The sequence below is a fragment of the Spea bombifrons genome, chromosome 11 (genome assembly GCF_027358695.1).
Source record: "Spea bombifrons isolate aSpeBom1 chromosome 11, aSpeBom1.2.pri, whole genome shotgun sequence".
Classification (NCBI taxonomy): domain Eukaryota; kingdom Metazoa; phylum Chordata; class Amphibia; order Anura; family Pelobatidae; genus Spea; species Spea bombifrons.
Genome location: NC_071097.1, coordinates 18194422 through 18213095, shown reverse-complemented (window position 1 = coordinate 18213095; position 18674 = coordinate 18194422). Strand labels below are relative to the sequence as shown.

General features: G+C 39.0%; 1 protein-coding gene across 1 annotated transcript; it reads left to right on the top strand.

Annotated features, from left to right (window-relative positions):
* Positions 1 to 466: 466 nt before the first annotated feature.
* On the top strand, positions 467 to 17959 carry STOX1 (storkhead box 1). Its single transcript, XM_053451054.1, has 4 exons — positions 467 to 910; positions 14704 to 14856; positions 14968 to 17170; positions 17746 to 17959. Exons 1-4 carry the CDS (start codon positions 613 to 615, stop codon positions 17900 to 17902), a joined length of 2811 nt encoding a protein of 936 aa, XP_053307029.1. The 5' UTR covers positions 467 to 612; the 3' UTR covers positions 17903 to 17959.
* The last annotated feature ends 715 nt before the right edge of the window (positions 17960 to 18674 follow it).

Sequence of the window (18674 nt, the reverse complement as noted above, 5' to 3'; positions counted from 1 at the left end):
ACCCTCGGTGTACACCCTCAGCACACCCTCGCTCTAGCAAACAAAATACCTACCCTGAATACACTGGGTAAACATATCATAATACTAGTAAAGTACGCCGTGCAGGTAGTTAGTACTAGCGCACCGCATAGAGTATGAATGCGCTCTGCTAACCGGGTATCTGTACATCATTATTTTAGTAATTGTTTAGTAATGTTTTTATTGCCCGGATTTGCAGCTTGGATCAGAGTTTTTGGCCCCATTGTGCCTGCATTCAGTCCAACTCCAGCACCATCTGCTCCAGCACACTTTTCCCTTAGAAATCATATTACACTCTCACAAGCAGCCCCCCTGCCCGGGTCGCGTTTCACTCCCCCTCCCGCCCGCCACACACCTCATGCCTCCTTACAGTACTCCACTGACCAAGGTGTTTAGAAAGGCCCCGCCCCCTACCCAACCACTATCCCATTGGCTGCTCTGGGAATGATTGACACGCGAGGAGTCTTCCCCGCTGCTCGAGCTGTTCCCCTGGCACTTGTGTAATTGATACGCGTAAGGTTTCCCCAGGCGAGGGCTCCGGTTGCAGCAGTTTTCAGTATCCCATGCGCGGATCGGCAGAGCTATAGATCCAGCATGTCCCGGGATAGGGTGGTGGAGTTGGCCCCCAGCTCCCTGGCCTTAGTGCTGAGCAGGGTGGACGTTACCGGGGAGGAAAGGGGCAGCCAGATCTTCCAGGACTTCCAGGCTGCTAACGCGAGGTGCTTCTGGAACAGGAGGCTGGTCCGGGCCATGTCGGAGGTATCGTTCCAGGGCTGGTTGGAGAGCTGGGTGCTGCTGGTCCAGGGGCACAGCTCAAACCTGGAGGTGCTGAGGGATGCCTGGGTCAGGAGAGCTCTAAGACCCCCGCGGGGTTTCCGTATCGTAGCTCTGGGTGAGTACACAGTAGGGTAAAGTGTTCTGTCTATGGAGCTGACCCCATAGAAACCAGGGGGTTATTTATTTATTTATTTGTTTTGCCTTCTGAGTTCTGCACCTTTACTCGCTAACACGGGACCATTCCAAGTTTACTCCTATCCCATGTTGACTTTATTATTATTATTATTATTATTATTATTATTATTATTATTATAAATCTTTCTTTTTATTAGCCTTCTTGATCATTGTCCATAGTTTAGCTCTTCTCTCCTAATCATTCTTCTTTCTCTACATGTTTCGTCTTGCTTTTCTTCCAGTTTCTTGAATATTTATCACTACAGCTGTATTTGTTGTTTTGGAAAACTTCTTTTCATGATGAATCCTGGTTACAATTTATTGCTGATGCCTCAATGAGCTCAATGTTACTTTTATTATACAATTGTTACATTTCAGTCCTAGAGCCAGTAGATTCCTAGCTTGGGAATAAGTCCAAGTCCAACAATAATGTCATTAACAATAACATGAACATTAACAATATTAGCAGCAGCATACAGAAGGCCCTTCTGCTCTTGAAAATGACAATGTGAATATCGATGCGAATGTTGATGTGGATGTTGATGTGGATTGAGACAGAATGGGGGTGACTGCTTGTACAAGGAGACATGGATTGCAGGGAAAGTCACATTCAGATGGTTGTAGCATAAGGAAACAGATGGTTTCTAGTGACAGTGGGGTAGCTTTTAGGGGAGGGAGAAGCAAACATAAACAGAGATTTAAAGCATATAATAAGGACCGACACCACATGGACCAAACATGCAGTGTGGATGAACCTGGATGAGAGGGAGACATAGTGGGGCTAATGCTAGATCTTTATATCCATTAGATTGAAGCATAATGACCTGGCATGGATGTGTACATAGTCCAGTATTAACTGCGGAAGTTCACTTTTCATGGGTGAACATTAGCTACATTGTTGTACCCTGATTTTTATACATTTGTGCCTTTGCATCCCTATTTCTTTTTACTACTACTCTTTGCTTTATATCTGGCTGCATTGCTCGCTGATTCCCTTACCTGTGCGCTCAAATCTTTAGTCTTGCTTCCATAAAATGCCTTTTTTATAGATCCTTGGTGACTATATTTTACTTTGGAGTCTATGCACTATAGCAGGGATTGTCAGCTGAGTTAACTCCTTGACTTCACTTTATATTATGAATGTCCAACCCCAGTTAACCTCTCCTCCAAGAAGAGTTTGAGTGGCCCTGTATAATGTGTAAATAAATTATCCAGATATTTTAAAGTTTCCTCACCCAATGAACAATGCGTTATATAGGGCAGCTCAGCCCTATATGTTGGCCCATCATAATGAATAGTGAAGGAGTGGAAACCACAACTCCTGCATACTCTCCCTTTTGTGAATAAACTTCTTTGTTGAATTCCCTGATCGTAGCCACTGGGTATATATGCTTGCCAGTTACTACATTTATTATTTAGGAATGCTATTGCCCAGCAGCTACTATTTTTGCAGTCCCTTGCCTTATCTCATACTGAAACCATACCATACTGTTACCAGCCATTTTGGTACATTGCCCTTACTGCTGGTTACATTTTTTTATTTACCAACATAGGCACACATTTTAAATACAATTTTTAATAATATCAGTGATAAGAATTATACTATAAGTAAGTAACTGTGCAATGCCATCTCAAACTTATTTGTCTGTAATTGGATTTTGGGTACTTGTAGTGAGCATTCCTTACATTATCAAGGGTAATGGCCTCTTGGTACTGTTCTTGTTTCATTATGATATTATTTTGAAAGTTTTTCCCCTGCATGTAATAATCTGTTAAAGGGACACTCTGGCCATCGTATGCACTTTAATGCTTGTAATAACTGAGTGGTCCATTTACATTTTCCTATCCTTAGCGCTATGGCTTATAGGATATGTGGGAACACATCGCCAGCCATGCTTCAGCACTGGTTCCACCAGGATTCCAAGGAGGTCTGATAAGACCCCCTGTGTGCATGCCATTGAGGGCTGCTCTAAAACCATTGTTTATACAAATCAAAGGAATGTGTATTATATGCATCTTTCATTTACACATAATTGTATATTTGAAATTGTGTGGTTTCTTTTCTTTAGCTAAAATGTTGTTGATATTGAGCTCTCAGACATTGCATTTATCTCCCCAGCCTACCACAGTTATCACTTCTTGCTTTCTTTTCACCTTCCACAGATAAAAGATAAATTATTTTGTTTTGCTGGGGATCACATGACAGATATTGTGGACTAAGGTCTTAAATTAGAGTAGACTGCCCATCAAAGGGAAGACAATCATGTTCAGATGTGTACAGTACTCAGCACCGTCTTGTATTTTGAACAGTTTACAAAACAGATCTTCAGAGATGTGGATGTTGATACATTTCATTACAGGGTTTTGTCATGTTAATCCTGTGGGTGATGCTATCATGTTACAAGCAGACACATGGCAAGCACACCCAGAGACATAAATCCACTATCAGGGCTGGCAGCATGCATTTGTTTAGTCGTTAAACTATACCTTCCAACCTGTAGCATACACTGAGAATTTGTCATTCAGTTGACCCATGGTTCTGTTTCACGATTAACATTCTATGACATTATGGCAGTGTTGTCCAACTTTTCAATACCAAGTAGAGTAAAAGACTTGTCTTATTAAATTATACAATAAATTTGTACCTTTGGGTTTTTTGGCCAGATGGGCTTTGAACGATAAACCTTGAGGTCTTCAAGTAGACAGATGGGCATCTCTACAGAAGAGAGTAAGGGTTGGTTGGCAATGTTTTAAAGTTCACACAGTTTATTACACCTACGTGTCTGGTAGCTAGTTTAATAAACATAGTTTACTATGCCTTCAACTTGTCTTTAAATCTAAGGGAAGACCAACGTAGAGAAACGTCACTTTCTTTAAGGCCTGGGATGAAAGGCGTTGGTTTTGTTTGTTTATTGAGGCTAAATTTATAACAGGTTAATATAAATGTAATTGAAGCCGCAGTGCTGATCTCAGCTTTGTTCTTGTGTATTCAGCTGAGGAGCTGTGAAAAGCTCCAATATACCTTTGCAATATGCATTCTGATAAATAAGGAAATTGCCCGGCACTTTGCACAAATACTTCATGTGTGCAGACTGTACAAAAGTGGGGGAATTAAATGAAGTTCTTACAGGGATCTGTGTTGCACCGATGACTGAAATAACACTACGATGTGGGGGTTGGGGGAATAGGGCTGAGATGAGATCACTGCGAGTAGCTCACTAAAAAGAACAGTAACACCGAATCTGTTCTACTATTGTGAAATACTTTTTTGTTCTAGGTTCTCATTGTATTAAAATATTCTGTTATTCGATATGTGATGTCTTTAAACATACAGAACCAATGATTCTACAAGAGCCATTGTTATTACAGGACAAAAATATAGCGAACAAACCCCTTGTACCCACAGACCTCTTCCAAGGGTCAACATATGTATATGGACTATTGCTTGTCTCTCACCGATATCTCTGCAATGGGATTAGAGATCCCCCAAAAATCTGGGGGAGAAAGAAAATCCGTACTCCCAGTCCCATGTCTTCATATACCCATGTTTAGAACAAATTGGCATCAAACCAAGTCATTCCTCATGTGAACGCCATGACCAAGATTCATACATTACGTATTTTCCAAGACCTTCCTTTTCTACACAACACACCAAGAAATGTCTAAACCAAGCACAAGTATTAACTACTGTAGCTAGTAACATGGCTTCCCATCTCAGGATTATGTCCACATAAATCCATCTTGTGACCATACTTAGTGTCCTCACTTCGTAATTATCTACCACCACCTGTTTATGCTGAACCTTGCATTTGCTTCCCATATGTTCTATAATTACATTCCTAGAGCAAACATGTGGATGCCCTCTAATGTTAAAACAGATGTCACTAAAACTTGACATTAATCGTAAGTGCATACAAAAATCATTGTATGTCACATGTATGGTAAGCATTTAGAAACGTCTAAATGGATTCAGCCAAGATATTTTGTTAATGCTTTGGGCTTTTTGGATATCTACACTAGCCACCTCCAATTTCCTGCCCCAAACTACAAATAAGGAGAAGCCAATAAGGAAGATGGGAGGGTGGATACATTCCCCGATATATCATCTTGGTGATATATCATAAATTGGTGAAAGTAGACATCCTAAAATTACAAATGTCTTAAAACTGTCTGCAGTGTATAAACTGTATATCAGATTCTGTAGATGGCAGGTCAGCTTTAATACCGTCCATATTTTTACTTTTGTTTTGTTTGCCTTGCATCCCTGACTATGACCTCTATATTGTTCAATAGAAGACTTTGGAAAGAAATGAGGGGACAACTATATTCAAGGAAAATGTCTACAGATTCTTTCACTCATACAAATTTATAGACAAAGCAGGGTGTCCACTAATGTTATAGGAAAAGGGACTCCTTGTGGAAAGGATAATTGTTTTCAGTGAGGGCCGTTAAGATGTGGAATGCACTGCCGAAGTGTTTTTTGTGTGGATTCACTTAATATTGAAGAAAGGCTGGCTGCGTTTCTAAGAAATTAACTTATTCAGCTTTATGTTTGCCTTTGGCGTCAAGTTTTTTTGTTTTGTTTTGTTTTTTAAAGGCTTTGACACAATTTTAGACATCTTACCCTCGTCTGGATGAACAGAAATGGTGGAGTTTTTTTGTGTTTTTGTTTTGTGTAACCTATGTAACTATACAGTTGCCCTTGCGTAAACAGTCCTGCTCTTTGAGATATTTGACTATATGTTATATAACAAACTGAGAAGTCACAAAAAAAAGTTATTTAAAACAAAAATATGGGCTACGGGTGAAAAGCTAAAGATATTTTCTGGAACCCCTGTAAAAAGCGCTTCTAGTAGACATTTCCTGTTTATAATGACCAAATCATCTTATTTTCTTTTCTTATATATTCTTTTATGTAGTTAAATATATAGGGGAGGCTCCCCTCGTCAAAAAGCAGAAGGAATTATAAGGCATGCAATCACTATAATTTGGGTCTGGAAATTACACTGGATAAAGGAGAGCCTCAGTGTGTCCCAGTATAATTGTAAAAATATGCTAACCAAAGTGGTGACCTTTTTGGAACAGATTGACCTTGTACCAACATTCATCTCTGAAGGGAATGGGTGAAGTGTAAATATAATTATCGTGATGTTAACATTTTATTTCCAGAAACATTCCACAGAAGACCTACATGCCCTGAGATTATTTCAGAATGGCTGATGCTTCTTGCTAATAAAATGTGATATGTTTTCCTTCAACATGTGGTTTGACTCTTTCACAGCGTTTCAATATACCACTTTATTGTAAAAAGAAAAAACGTAACGGCAACTGGGGATCAGATGTGTATATTTTACATGGCTGATTAAAGCGTGGTGCTACTTCTTTCAAATACCCTGTGGGAAATGTTATATTTATATCCTTGGTGTTTGAGAGAGTTCTTCAAAACAACGAAATGTGCAATTTTACAACTGCAGACGGATTCTAAGAATCGTGTATTTAACACACTGGGAGTTCAAAATCTATGCAGACTAAATATCGCTCAGTATCAAAAGCTGAAGATTCAAGACTATTAAAAATAATACATATATATATATATATATATATATATGTATATATGTATGTATGTTAAAGGCTGTTCTCAATATCTGTGTACCAAAATATTTCTTCTGATTTGCAAGAAATATTTATAAAACTACATTATTCAAACATTCTAAACTAATTTCAACCCTTCTTATCTTAGTGAGTATGCTCAGTAACAAGATCATTGGGTATCTTTCAATCCATTGTTTGAGTATTCAAAGAGAAATCTTGACAATTTTGACAATGAGGTCAATTAGCATGTTTATAAGGCATGAGTTTGGCAAGTAAATGTTCTTTGAATGCCTTCTATTCTTAATCAAATTGAGATCACTTTTAACATATATATATATATATATATATATATATATATATAAGGTGTGAGTCACATTACCAATACATGTTACTTCATAGTAGAATTATGTTAAACCAAGTAGGGCAATTGTTTTGTTGTTTTTATTTTAGGTCTATAAAAACCTTTAGAATTCAGCTTTGCGGAGTGCTTCAGGCTTTTTGTAGAAAGAATCCCCTCCAGTAACGCGTTTTTGCAACCGCACTACAGATAAGGATTGTTAGCCATAATTCTTCACACAGAGAACAAAAGTCAAATGTGCTTAATGGTTTAGTTTGCTGATTTATGTAATTGAAGGATTGTTTTCCTTTTGTCTTTGCAAACCTGTTTTTCTTACAATACAATAGGACATCGTCCACACCATTCTGCAAATACCTGGTCAGAAATAGACACGTCAATGGAACAAAAAAAATATCCTAAAGGGAAGTAGTGCAGATCTTTATCTAGGTTGATGTCTACTGAGTTTGTTAATGTGGCCATAGAGTGTCCCTGGTGAACTGCTATTTTTCACACCTTCCAAAGTCAATTTTATTAACCCCTGCTTTTCAAGTCTTGAAATCCTACATTTAGAGTACACCTGCAGTGCTACCTTTACTTGTTTTCACATTGCCCTTTCTGAATGGGAATGTCTTTCCATCTATATAGACCACGTGGCGGCTTGGTTACAATTGTACTTTGTGTTGGAGTGACGGGGTGTGTATATCTTGAATAAATCCTTATTTCCCTTGTAGAATTTTGGTGTATTCAGTTTCAGAAAGCTGGTTCCTGGAGCTCTTAATTTGGTGTATACCTGTGGTGTGCATTTCCTCAGGGTTTACAGCGAAAGCATTACGAGTATGTTGACTGTGGTGCCAAGGTTAGGTTTAGTGAATGATAAGTATCCTGATTGTCATGGAACTTTGTTGTGAAAGTGTTAATTAAAACCATGCTGAGCCTTTGATGCACACCTTTTCATATATGTTTAATGCTTTCATTAGCACTTCTTTGGTAACAAACCTGACTATCAACACTGATCATCCTACAGACTTAGAATAATACACACCTGTACACAATAAAAACTATTTACACTATTAAATTATTCAGAAATACATAAACCTTACAAATAAACAGGAAATACAGTTTCCCCATTTCCACGGGTTTGTAAAGAATAGATCAAATGGTGGAATTCAATCCAAACATTTTTAGTTATTTGACCATTTGGAGAGCAGTCGTTTCCCAACTGCTCTTCTGCCAGCAAAAGGTCACACACAGGTCTGGCTGCCAGGATAGGGTTTCAGGCACATGGCCATTGGGGTTGACATTAAATCTCAGTACAAAAAGAGAAGTGGAGCTTGGTGTACAAGGGCATCACACAAGGGGATTTTGAGGTGGGCTGGAAAGCCACAATTTCTCCTCTAATTCATACATCCAACACATCCCTGTTTTGGTATTAAATGCATTTTGTCTGGTGGTCCCAATTTTTGAATGTCAGAATGAAGTTATTAGAAAACCAACTACCATAACAGTCATTCTTTGGACAGTTTTGGTGGGTATGCTACTTAAAAGTTTCAGGATGGAATTTCAGGGTCGAAGCATTGAGAAAATGCATGACCAGGGCTATCATGATATTGTTTATTTTCAGTACCTGGATTATAATACATATGATGTCCCCCCCCCCCAAATCCATTCTGATGCACCCTTCCGTATCTCATTTATCCCCAAAATTCTCTCCTAACCACCCTCTTCAATTGGGTCGATGCCTCTCTTCAAGCATATTGGCTTCTTCCCACCTTCTGCACCTATTTTGTGGAATTCCTTACCTCTTTAAGACTCTCCCTTTCTTATTCCAATTTAAAATGTTTACTAAACCCACTTATTCAGAACAACATACACTCAATTTTCTAACAGCTACAACATGCATCCCAAAAACATGTGTTCCTTCAAGATCTCCATGCCGCTGCCTTCTCATGATCCTCTGTATAATCAGATCATCTTTGCCCAAATAGGTACTTACCTTTCATGATTTTGTAAATGTTGTATATTGCCAATTTAATGTTAATTTATTAACATTTTAATCATGGTTATAGTGTTAGCCAATCTGTGCTCTAAATAAGTAAATAAAATGCAACGGGATCAGTTTACTTTGTAATATTAGCTGTCCATTCATCCATTGTAAAAATCCATTAAAGCAACAGCCAAAGACAACCACACAATTGTGTATTATGTATATTTGATTTTGTGCTGCTTACTATATGATCTCTGTAACCTAATTCCCTAGAACAGCAGTGTCTGTATTTTGTTTAGCACAGCTGTTCAGCTATACTTTTCTTTGTTTGTTTTTCTTTTTTTTATAGTATTTTATTGTATTATATGTTTCTATTTAGGAAATGATAATCTCTAAGGATCTGCACTGTGTGCAAAGTGGTTTTGATTGTGAATGCCACAGCTGGATGACATTTGTAGACGATACAATGGAATGCAGAGCAGACTATTTGATCTTTACATTATGCTAGCGAATACACATTGATAAATATTCTTATATCACGTTCTTACTTGGTGAATAATGACTGCCAATTAGGTATATGGTTTGTTATTGTATGTGGAAAGGCATTCAAAGGGTTGCTATTCCTTTCCTTTTCACACCCACCACTTTTCCCTCAAGAAAAAATATAAACTGTAGAAGTAAAACCACAAAGTACACTTTGCTGCCTTTCAGTATTTGATGACCCATAGCCTTTAAATCATGTTTAAATTACAATATTATAGTATATTTTCTTAGCACAAGCATTGGAGATACTGGATCATTAACACAAACTATTGACGCCATCCGGTTTAGCTACTGAAAACATTGCCCATATATTACAATGAATCTGAATACACCTTCTGATTAGCCATATTATATATATTCTATATATATAAAGTAAATCTGTACTACTCAAATATATACCTAATTTTTCTGTGATCCTTTTATATATGCTTGCAATTGATTAATATGCAGTACATTTCTGTATTAAATTACATTATGGAATGTGGTTGGGCAGACTAGGTGGGCCGAATGGCTCTTATCTGCCGACACTTTCTATGTTGAGGGTGATCTGTACGATAAAGTGTGATCGGTGTGGCTGAGAGTGGTGTGTACATTATATATTTGACGCAATAAAGGGAGGTTGATACGCAAGAGGTTGTCTTTTAAAATGGAATGTTAGTCCAATATTGCTGTATCGGTGAAGCTTCGCTCCTTCACACTGCAACCTGATCAGGGGCTCCTGTCTGGCTGATTCACAGCACAGCAGCTGTTTTTCCCTGGCTGCTCTCTAGTCTAGACAGATGAATTGTCTCTGCTAGAGACAACTTCCCAACGTAGGGATGGTCCAGCAAAAACGAGGACGAGTGGCAACCCTGCCTCTAAAAGGGGGTTGTTATTAAGTTAGGTTTCTCGGCTAGTGTTAGTTACATGTTGCTTAATACAGCAATGCTATTGAAGTTTGTTCCTGCATAACCTCTTATAAGGCAGAAAGTCTTGCTGGGTGATTAGGGATGAACTATTGAGTGATTTAGCACAAACAGCTCGATACTTAGGGTGTTTGCCATACAAATGGTTACTATGCCCCTACCTGAAAACATATTATGCAAAAACTAAAACTGATCTTTAATAAAGGTGTCTGACCACTAAAGGTCCTTCCATTTGAACACTATCACCACCTTGTATTATTAAATATATACCAGTAAAATATACCGCCCCATAGTGTTTGCTTGTCTTATGTTAAACAATATACTTTAGTTAAGTGTATTGTTCAGTGTGCTAATTAAAGGCTGTATCCGTGATTGTTTTGTGAGAAAATCCTGTTCTTTGGCCATAATCATTATTTAAATAAATGAATAAGGGTTTTATAAATGGGATTTCATATAAAAGTGCCCTGCACCGCTAACCTGGGCGTCTCATTTCATATAAAAATAAACATAATCCCCCAAATTCTCGGTACATTTTTTCCTTTTTAATAAGATTTCAGTAACTTCTTTGCATTTCTTATTACATATAGTTTAATGAATCATTTGGTGTGCCATAGTGCGTCATTAAATTGGTTGCTAAAAAAATTGGGGCAACCGTACAAATGCTTTTGTTATATGAGGTTAGATTATTTGAATAATCTAAATGTGGTTCCTTGTAAATATCACACTCAAATAACATTCCCTTTCAAGAAATCTAAACCATTGTAAGCATGAATACCCCCATACAAAGTTACAGTATGTAAATTACTTGGACGAGATCCATGCTCAGTCAAACATAAAACCCACTGATCTGAGGCTTGCCTAGCGTACTAACTGTCCTTCTAGGTAACATGTTTACAATTCAGTGTGTAGTAACGATGTCCCAAAACATGTCCTTATTGCGTAACTTTACAGTGCTTTTTGTACAAAAGTCACATTTTGCCAGAATCCTCTAAAGCATTTAATGCACGCTCTTCTACTGCCACAAATCCACAGGGTCTTTTTTTTCTGAGCCGCAGGTCCTCAGGCCATTTGGTGTGGTTTTTATCCGGTGTGTTACACAGGAATACATAAACGTCTTTGGGGTGGTAAAGCCGCAGGAGGCCTGTCTCTGCTGTTTCCAATCTCATTTGGAAACTTTCATCTGTGCTGCTGGCTGAAGCTCAGAAAAAGTCAGAGCTGTTGTTGGAATTGTGCTCTAAGCATGTGTTTCATATAAAGCTACTACATATTGAGGACTTTCCATTTATCTGTGGCAATGCACATAGAAATAGTGGGTGGGGGAACCATGGGAGCACCTTTGGCCAAAAAAAGGGGTCCTTAGTGGCTGTACGTGTTCCATTTCTACCTACTTTATCCATAAATTGCCCTTTTCCCCAACATTACTTGGACTGTATGTTTTTTGTGAATTGGTTACAGTTTCAGTTTATAAGATTCAATTATATATATGTTTTCCTTGTCAAGGCAAAGTAGGACTTGCAACGCTTCTTAGAGAAACAGAAGCACCAAATGCTGCAATTAGGGAGGAAGGGAAGGGCTTAATTTGGACCACAGCTGTTTTCTCATTTACAGAAATGTAAAGCATGTGGCGGTTGGGTCCAATGAGCAAGTAGGTAGCCTTGTTTTGCTTGCTGGTAGGAAGCATAGTAGAGGAATGAATGGGACCCGTTAGTACAAATGTGCATTGGGGAAAGGAAGATAGCTTGAGTTCCATTCTGTTTAGTTTCTTGGAAAATACATGAACCATGCACTGAAATACAACAAATCTATTCTTGTGCATGAGCTTAGTACACATTTCCGAGTATACGACATGCAATCCCTTCCATACCCCTCATTCATTCAGAGGTACAATGTAACTTTGCTGTTCTACTAACCGCTAGAAACTAAGGTATATTGGTTGGGTTTTTCCACAATATTGTTATAAAGCAGATTTGTTAAACCCAATTGCTTTTATCATCAACAAATTCATTCATTTCACCTTATTGGTTTTGCTTTTCATTCAGTTTAATAGTTTGAAAGCTACTTGGTTTGAAACAAGGGACTAACTTACTCTCTGTTAAGCTACGTTTAGTGGCATTTGATGGCAAAAACCGCTAAGGGAATTTCTTAGCTGTCCTAAACGTATCTCCCATTTCAGTGCTGGATTAAGGGATTTGTAGGGCCAGAGCTGAACATTTTGATTGGCCTAATTATGGTATTATACAGAGAAAATGCGCTAAATCCCTAGAAATAGTAATTGGACAGATGGAGCCTTTATAATTTTGTAGTGTATGGAGGAAAGGGGTCTTGATATTGATGACCATGATGAGACTGGACTTTGTATGTGGGTGGCCAATGACCTAAGCAGAATGCATGAACGTCTGTCAAATAAACGTCCTTTTATCTTCTACTTGCAATCTGTGGGGTTCACATAAAAAAGGCACTACCTGCAAATTGCTTACCTCAGAGAAGGGCGCTTGACAATCTGTGCTTGTCAGCAGGAGGGAAGGGAGGGCCTTTCCTGTAGAGACCTCCATACAGGGCCGGCCCGACAATGGAGCCGAGTGGGGCAACCGCTCCGGTGCGGCACTTTTGAAGGGGTGGCACTTTGCCGCCCCAAGCCCCCTTTTTTTTTTTTTTTAAGCGAAAGAGAGAGAAAGGGGCGCCGAGTGGTTTTCGCTTAGCAAGCTGTCAGAACCCGCGCGGCGCCCCTCTCTTTCTCCTCTGCGGCGAGTCTCCCTTTTCGGTCTCAGTGCCGGCTTGTAATGCTGAGTGCCGGAAGATTACCTAATTTCCGGCGCTCAGCATTACAAGCCGGCACCGAGACCGAACAGGGAGACTCGCCGCAGGACTGCTGAAAGGTAAGTACAAGGGGGGGGGTTAAGGATAGATAATGGGGGGGGGGGCGGCAGGGACGGAGGGCGAGAAAGGGTAGATAAGGGGGGGGGCAGCATTTTAAAATTCGCCCCAGGAAGCATTTTGCCTTGGGCCGGCCCTGCCTCCATATTAAGACTCATGTGCTGCTTGTTTCGAGACATCTTTCTTTTCAACTTTCTCTGTTCCGTTGCCCTTAGTAAGTAAAGTTTACACGCACCCCCTGTTAGTTTACCAATGCCAGACCCAACAAGATTAAACAAAACCACAACAAAGCAGAGTGAAATAATGGAAATCTGAAGAGCAGGACATTCATGTGATTGCTCTTACCGGCTCAGAAGGGTTTTAATAAATGGCATTTCAGATAAGTGTCCTGTAACCAGGGCGTCTCTTTTACTCACTACATGTGTAGATTTCATATAAAAAGAAACATAATCCCCCAAATTCTCTGTACATTTTTAATAAGATTGCAGTAGCTTCTTTGTGTGTCTAATTACATATAGTTTAATTAAATTGGTTGCTAAAAAAGTGGGGCAACCGTACAAATGCTTTTGTTATGAGGTTCCGAGGTTAACTTCCACAATTGGTAGCTATCAGAGTGAATAGCTTTGTGGCTTTGGATTGCCCTGCAGCGAGGAGGATCTAATAGCTGCCTGCATGTGTTATGACGTGGGGTGTTAGGTTGTTTACATCTTCGCCTAGTTTACTTGGCTTTTTTCAGGACATTCCTGGCTCACTTCTTTGGGCGATTGGGTTTCACAGCTCACATAGGTTCACACAGGAGGGAAGGTATCTGAAGTTTGTCTCTCTGTACTTCCTACAAAGCCTGTCCCTTGATTTATGCACCTGAAAGCTGTATCTTAGCAACCGTCCTGCGTAAAAGGAGTTTGGAAAGTTCTAGATAAACAGCCTTTGTTGATCTTTACAAAGGCAGACTGTAAAACAAAAGTCAGAGGTAATTTAACAGCCTTGGAGAGATATCGGTTTGGAATTGAAAACTCAAATGGCTCGAGGATTGTACATAACGTTCTCTAAATAAAATACAATGTTTAACGTTCAAACTATCCTTTCACAATTCACACACCTTACATATCATTTAGAATGATAAAAAAATACGAAACGTTCTGTTACTTTAGGCAATTCGGTATCTGTATCCGTGTCTGAAGCATTGAAACCTCCTGTACAGATCTATATTAGACGTATTGCACGTTCCGTGAAGGGATTTATATAGCCCTAAAAGCAAATGGGAGCATATATAAACTATATGACCAAACGTATGTGGGCATCTGACCATCGCACCTATATGTGGTGGTGGTGGGGGGGGGTTGACACAGAATGATGCATTGTTTATATTATGTAGCTCAGTGAAAATATATTTTCTCACATTCATTTGGCAATGAGCAATATTCTGCCCTTCACTATTTAAGTATCCCACACTGCTTGATCCACGGTGGGCTATAAATTTCTCATTTTTTCTCTTTCAGGTGATGTGTCGCCAGTACACATGACTCCTGCCTCCCAGTCTCAGTTCATTCCTCTGGCTGAAGTGCTTTGCTGTGCCATTTCTGATATGAACACATCTCAGACGGTAGTGACTCAGGAATCTCTGTTGGAACATCTGGTTAAACACTATCCAGGTATTTACAATCACGCAGTTGTTTGTCGTTCTCAACCATGTTCAATTCTTGTTATACCAACACTGATATTTGATGATTAAAAGCATTTAATGTTAATGTTCTTTGTCTTAGGAATAGCAACTCCATCACAGGACATTCTGTACAGCACACTGGGAACACTCATTAAAGAAAGAAAAATCTATCACACAGGCGAAGGATACTTCATTGTCACGCCACAGACTTACTTTATCACAAAGAAACCATCTTTGGACACTAAGTGCATTGCAGCAGAGGATAACTTTGTATCACCCCCATCTGTGACATACCTCATTAGTATGGAGAGCTGTGTAGATTTAACCAAGGTATCCAACCAACCATCAGTATCCCACTGCAGGTCTTGTAGCTGCTTTTCAGAACATTCTCTGCATACCATCCTAGGACAACAGTCAATTAATCAGAGCAGTGAAAAAGCCCAAAAGGTCATCAAGGAACCAAAACCATCAGTTCAACACCAAGCTACATCTACGTCACGGGACTACCATACATGTGGAAAGTCCCAAGTTTCACTAAAAGAAAAGGAAAAGTGCAGTAGGAAATTCGGTATCAGTCTTTTTTGGCGCAATGTCTCCAAAAAAGAAAAGATGAAAAAGGAATACTCAACCTTTTCTGCTCAATTTCCCCCAGAGGAATGGCCTGTGAGGGATGAGGACAATTTGGATAATATTCCACGTGATATTGAACATGAAATAATTAAGCGCATCAACCCAGTTCTCACTGTTGACAACTTAATGAAACATACGTTGCTGATGCAAAAAGCCGAGGAAAAGAAAAAAGTTTTTAGTAAAGGAACATCAACAGATATAATAAAAACCAAACATGGACCTAACGTTAGAGGGAACTCCAAGAAGAGAAATAGCCGGCTTTCGAAATATCACAGAAAACTGCAGTTAAACAAAGAGAAAAGCAGAAAGGACCCTTGTGCACTCAAATCTGTTTGTGCCGTAAAGAAAGATGTAATGACTACAAATGGTATAATGGTTAGGGATACAGTGTGTCCCATGCGTAATGAGGTTACCAAGCATGATATAATCTATAAAAAGCAAATTAGCAATCCTTTTGAGGGCGTTTTAGATAGAGGTACCTCAAGCACAAATGGGCGAAAGTCTTTAAACGAGATCAGGAGAGCCAGCTCCGGAAAGCAAAGAGATAATCGGTCAAGGTCTCTGGATTGCAAAAATGACGGTGGAACTAGATATTCAAGTGGTGAAAGACACAAGATGGAGTATGATACAGAGGAATCTGTTCTAGAAGAGATGCCACCTTCTGTTCTGGATAAAGATGACTTCAGGGAGTATCCAGTCAACTACCCACAATGTAGCACGTTGAGGATAGATGATAAGTTTAAAAATAACAAAGAGGGCCAATATTGTGAAGAAGCCAGTCATGCTTTTGATGAATTTCAAAAACAGGCATTAATTCCACCAGAAACAAATCCAGAACACGACAGAAGTAAAACATTTTGTAAAGGGACTTGTGGGAACAAGACAGTATCAATCAGCGATTCCTCCCAACAAACAAATCACTATAAATGTGTCCCTGTCTCAAAAAGTACTGTGAGGACCAACAGTGGGGCATTTGACAAGTTAGAGGCTAAAAAATCAAGAAGTTATTTATCCAGTGGTTTAGATGAATATACTGTGTTTTCTAGTTCTCAGAACCAGGAGCATACAGGTAAAGATCCAGCTATATATGAAAACATACTACAAGACGATGATGCTTGTAGCTCCGTCTACTTTGAAGAAGACACTGATGAAAACATCAAGATGTGTCCAACATTTGAATCTCAAAACTTGGATGCAGACAATTGGGATGTACACGAAGAACACATTACATCTGAAACTTCTCAAACCTGTTGGAACCATAAAATCTCCTATACGTCTCAAATGACATCTTTGGAACCCTCGCAGGGATACCATAATGCCGCTCTGCGCATAAATGTTTGTTCTGGTCAGCCACTGAAACAATATGTCCAAAAACATTCTGTAGTAGAAGGCGACACTGCTGAACATTTACATACTGCTGAAATAGTCGACGGCAGCATATTTGATTACTGTAATTCAAGTGAAGGCAACTCTATGGCAGAGACGATTCACACATCTGTTAATGGAAATGAGGAAAAACATGCCATCTCAGGGCAGCAGCCAGAGGAAATTAGAAAATGTTTTGAGCACAAAGTGAAGTTATTTAATTCAAAAAGTGGTCCACTGGAAACAAACCAACTGGAGAAGAATGAGAATCAAAGCACCACAGGAGACAGCGGTATTGAGTCCCCACGGTAAGATATAGTAATGTTTGTAATGCTCATGTTAGGCATGTGTACCAACATGTTCACGGTGTAATGTTCTGCTGCCCCCCCCCTGGCCTGTTGTAGTTTACTCAGTCCAGTAGTACCTACCTTTTGGAGCTCATCAAATTGAACTTATAGAACATCAACATCTGAACACTTTGGTAACAAATATTGACAAAAAGCATTTATAGTTACATTTAGTGTAATTTGAAAAGGTGGAAAAGTGCGGTTAAAAACCAACATAAAACTAACATTTTCAGTGAATATGGACTTGGTAACAATACATAAGCTTGTACTGCCATAGGACTGTTCTGGGACCTCACCGACCTATGGGGAAATCATTAAATGATGATCAGAGAGGTCAACGTGGGACAAACATTCATGGTTTACCATAACTACCGTTATTTTCCCTAAAATTATAGATGGTCCTTAAGTAATTTTATATAGAATTATACATTTTTTGGTATGTAAAATTAGGGAATCACTACTTTTTTATTATTAAGTTGTCAGGAACAAAGTTTAGTGCTCGGCCCAGACCATAAGTATTCTGTCTTCTCTCCTAGAACACGTATAAGTCTTGCTTCCAACAACTCTGCCATTTTGGAGAAGCTGAAGCAGAGAACTCTCTTGCAGAATCTGGAAATAAACAGCAATTCCAGCAAAGAAGAATTATTAACAGCTAATCAATTAAAACAAATCACACCTGCTGTGAATGTATAGTAGCAAAAGAGACACTTGCTGTATTTATACTCCTGTTGTACCTATATGTATATTTTTTAATAAAGTTACAGAATATTTTGATTACTTACATGGGGATATTTTTATAAAGATACGCATTAAATGTTCTACAAACGTGTCGACATCCTACAGCAGGCTACCTTCAGCTGTACACAACGGACGTACATGCTGAACACATCTCAAAAGTGGAGTAATAGCAGCAACATTTTTACATGGATACTTCAACGCATGCATCTGCCCTTTAATATGGCAGGACAATGCACCGACCGCTGGCATTCATGAGAGGGAGGATCTACGCTACTCTTATATGTGAAGCGATAAGAGGGGTGGCTGGAAACTTTGCTTATAGCCAGGTACAGCTTTAAAGATCCGTCGGCATGGATTACCAGATGCGACGGGCACATTTATTTAGCTGTGCCTCCAACTAAACATTGCAACATTCGTTTCAGACAAATGTAGAATTTGATGCCGTTAAACATTCTCATGGTCTTGACACTTACATTAAGATTCTAATGTATAGCTGTAACTGGGACAAAGTACTTTCTTTTAAGCTGCACCGCCAGGAGCACGGATTCAAATAATGTTTGCTTTGGACATTTCACAATGCAATTCCGGAATACTGAAAACTTGTTTTGTTGATTAGAAATAAGAATGGACTGCAACAATTATTTGATTTTCTATAATCAGGCACAAAGAAAGTAAACAGAGATCTGGCAATGTTTTTTTATTTGTTATACACAGCAATGAAGATAAC

What these genes read in the sequence shown, in the direction of transcription:
- STOX1 (XM_053451054.1), top strand. Translation starts at nt 613, where the DNA reads ATGTCCCGGGATAGGGTGGTGGAGTTGGCCCCCAGCTCCCTGGCCTTA. An exon ending in TTTCCGTATCGTAGCTCTGG is followed by an intron (nt 911 to 14,703) that starts GTGAGTACACAG and finishes TTTCTCTTTCAG; the next exon opens with GTGATGTGTCGCCAGTACAC. An exon ending in TCTGGTTAAACACTATCCAG is followed by an intron (nt 14,857 to 14,967) that starts GTATTTACAATC and finishes TCTTTGTCTTAG; the next exon opens with GAATAGCAACTCCATCACAG.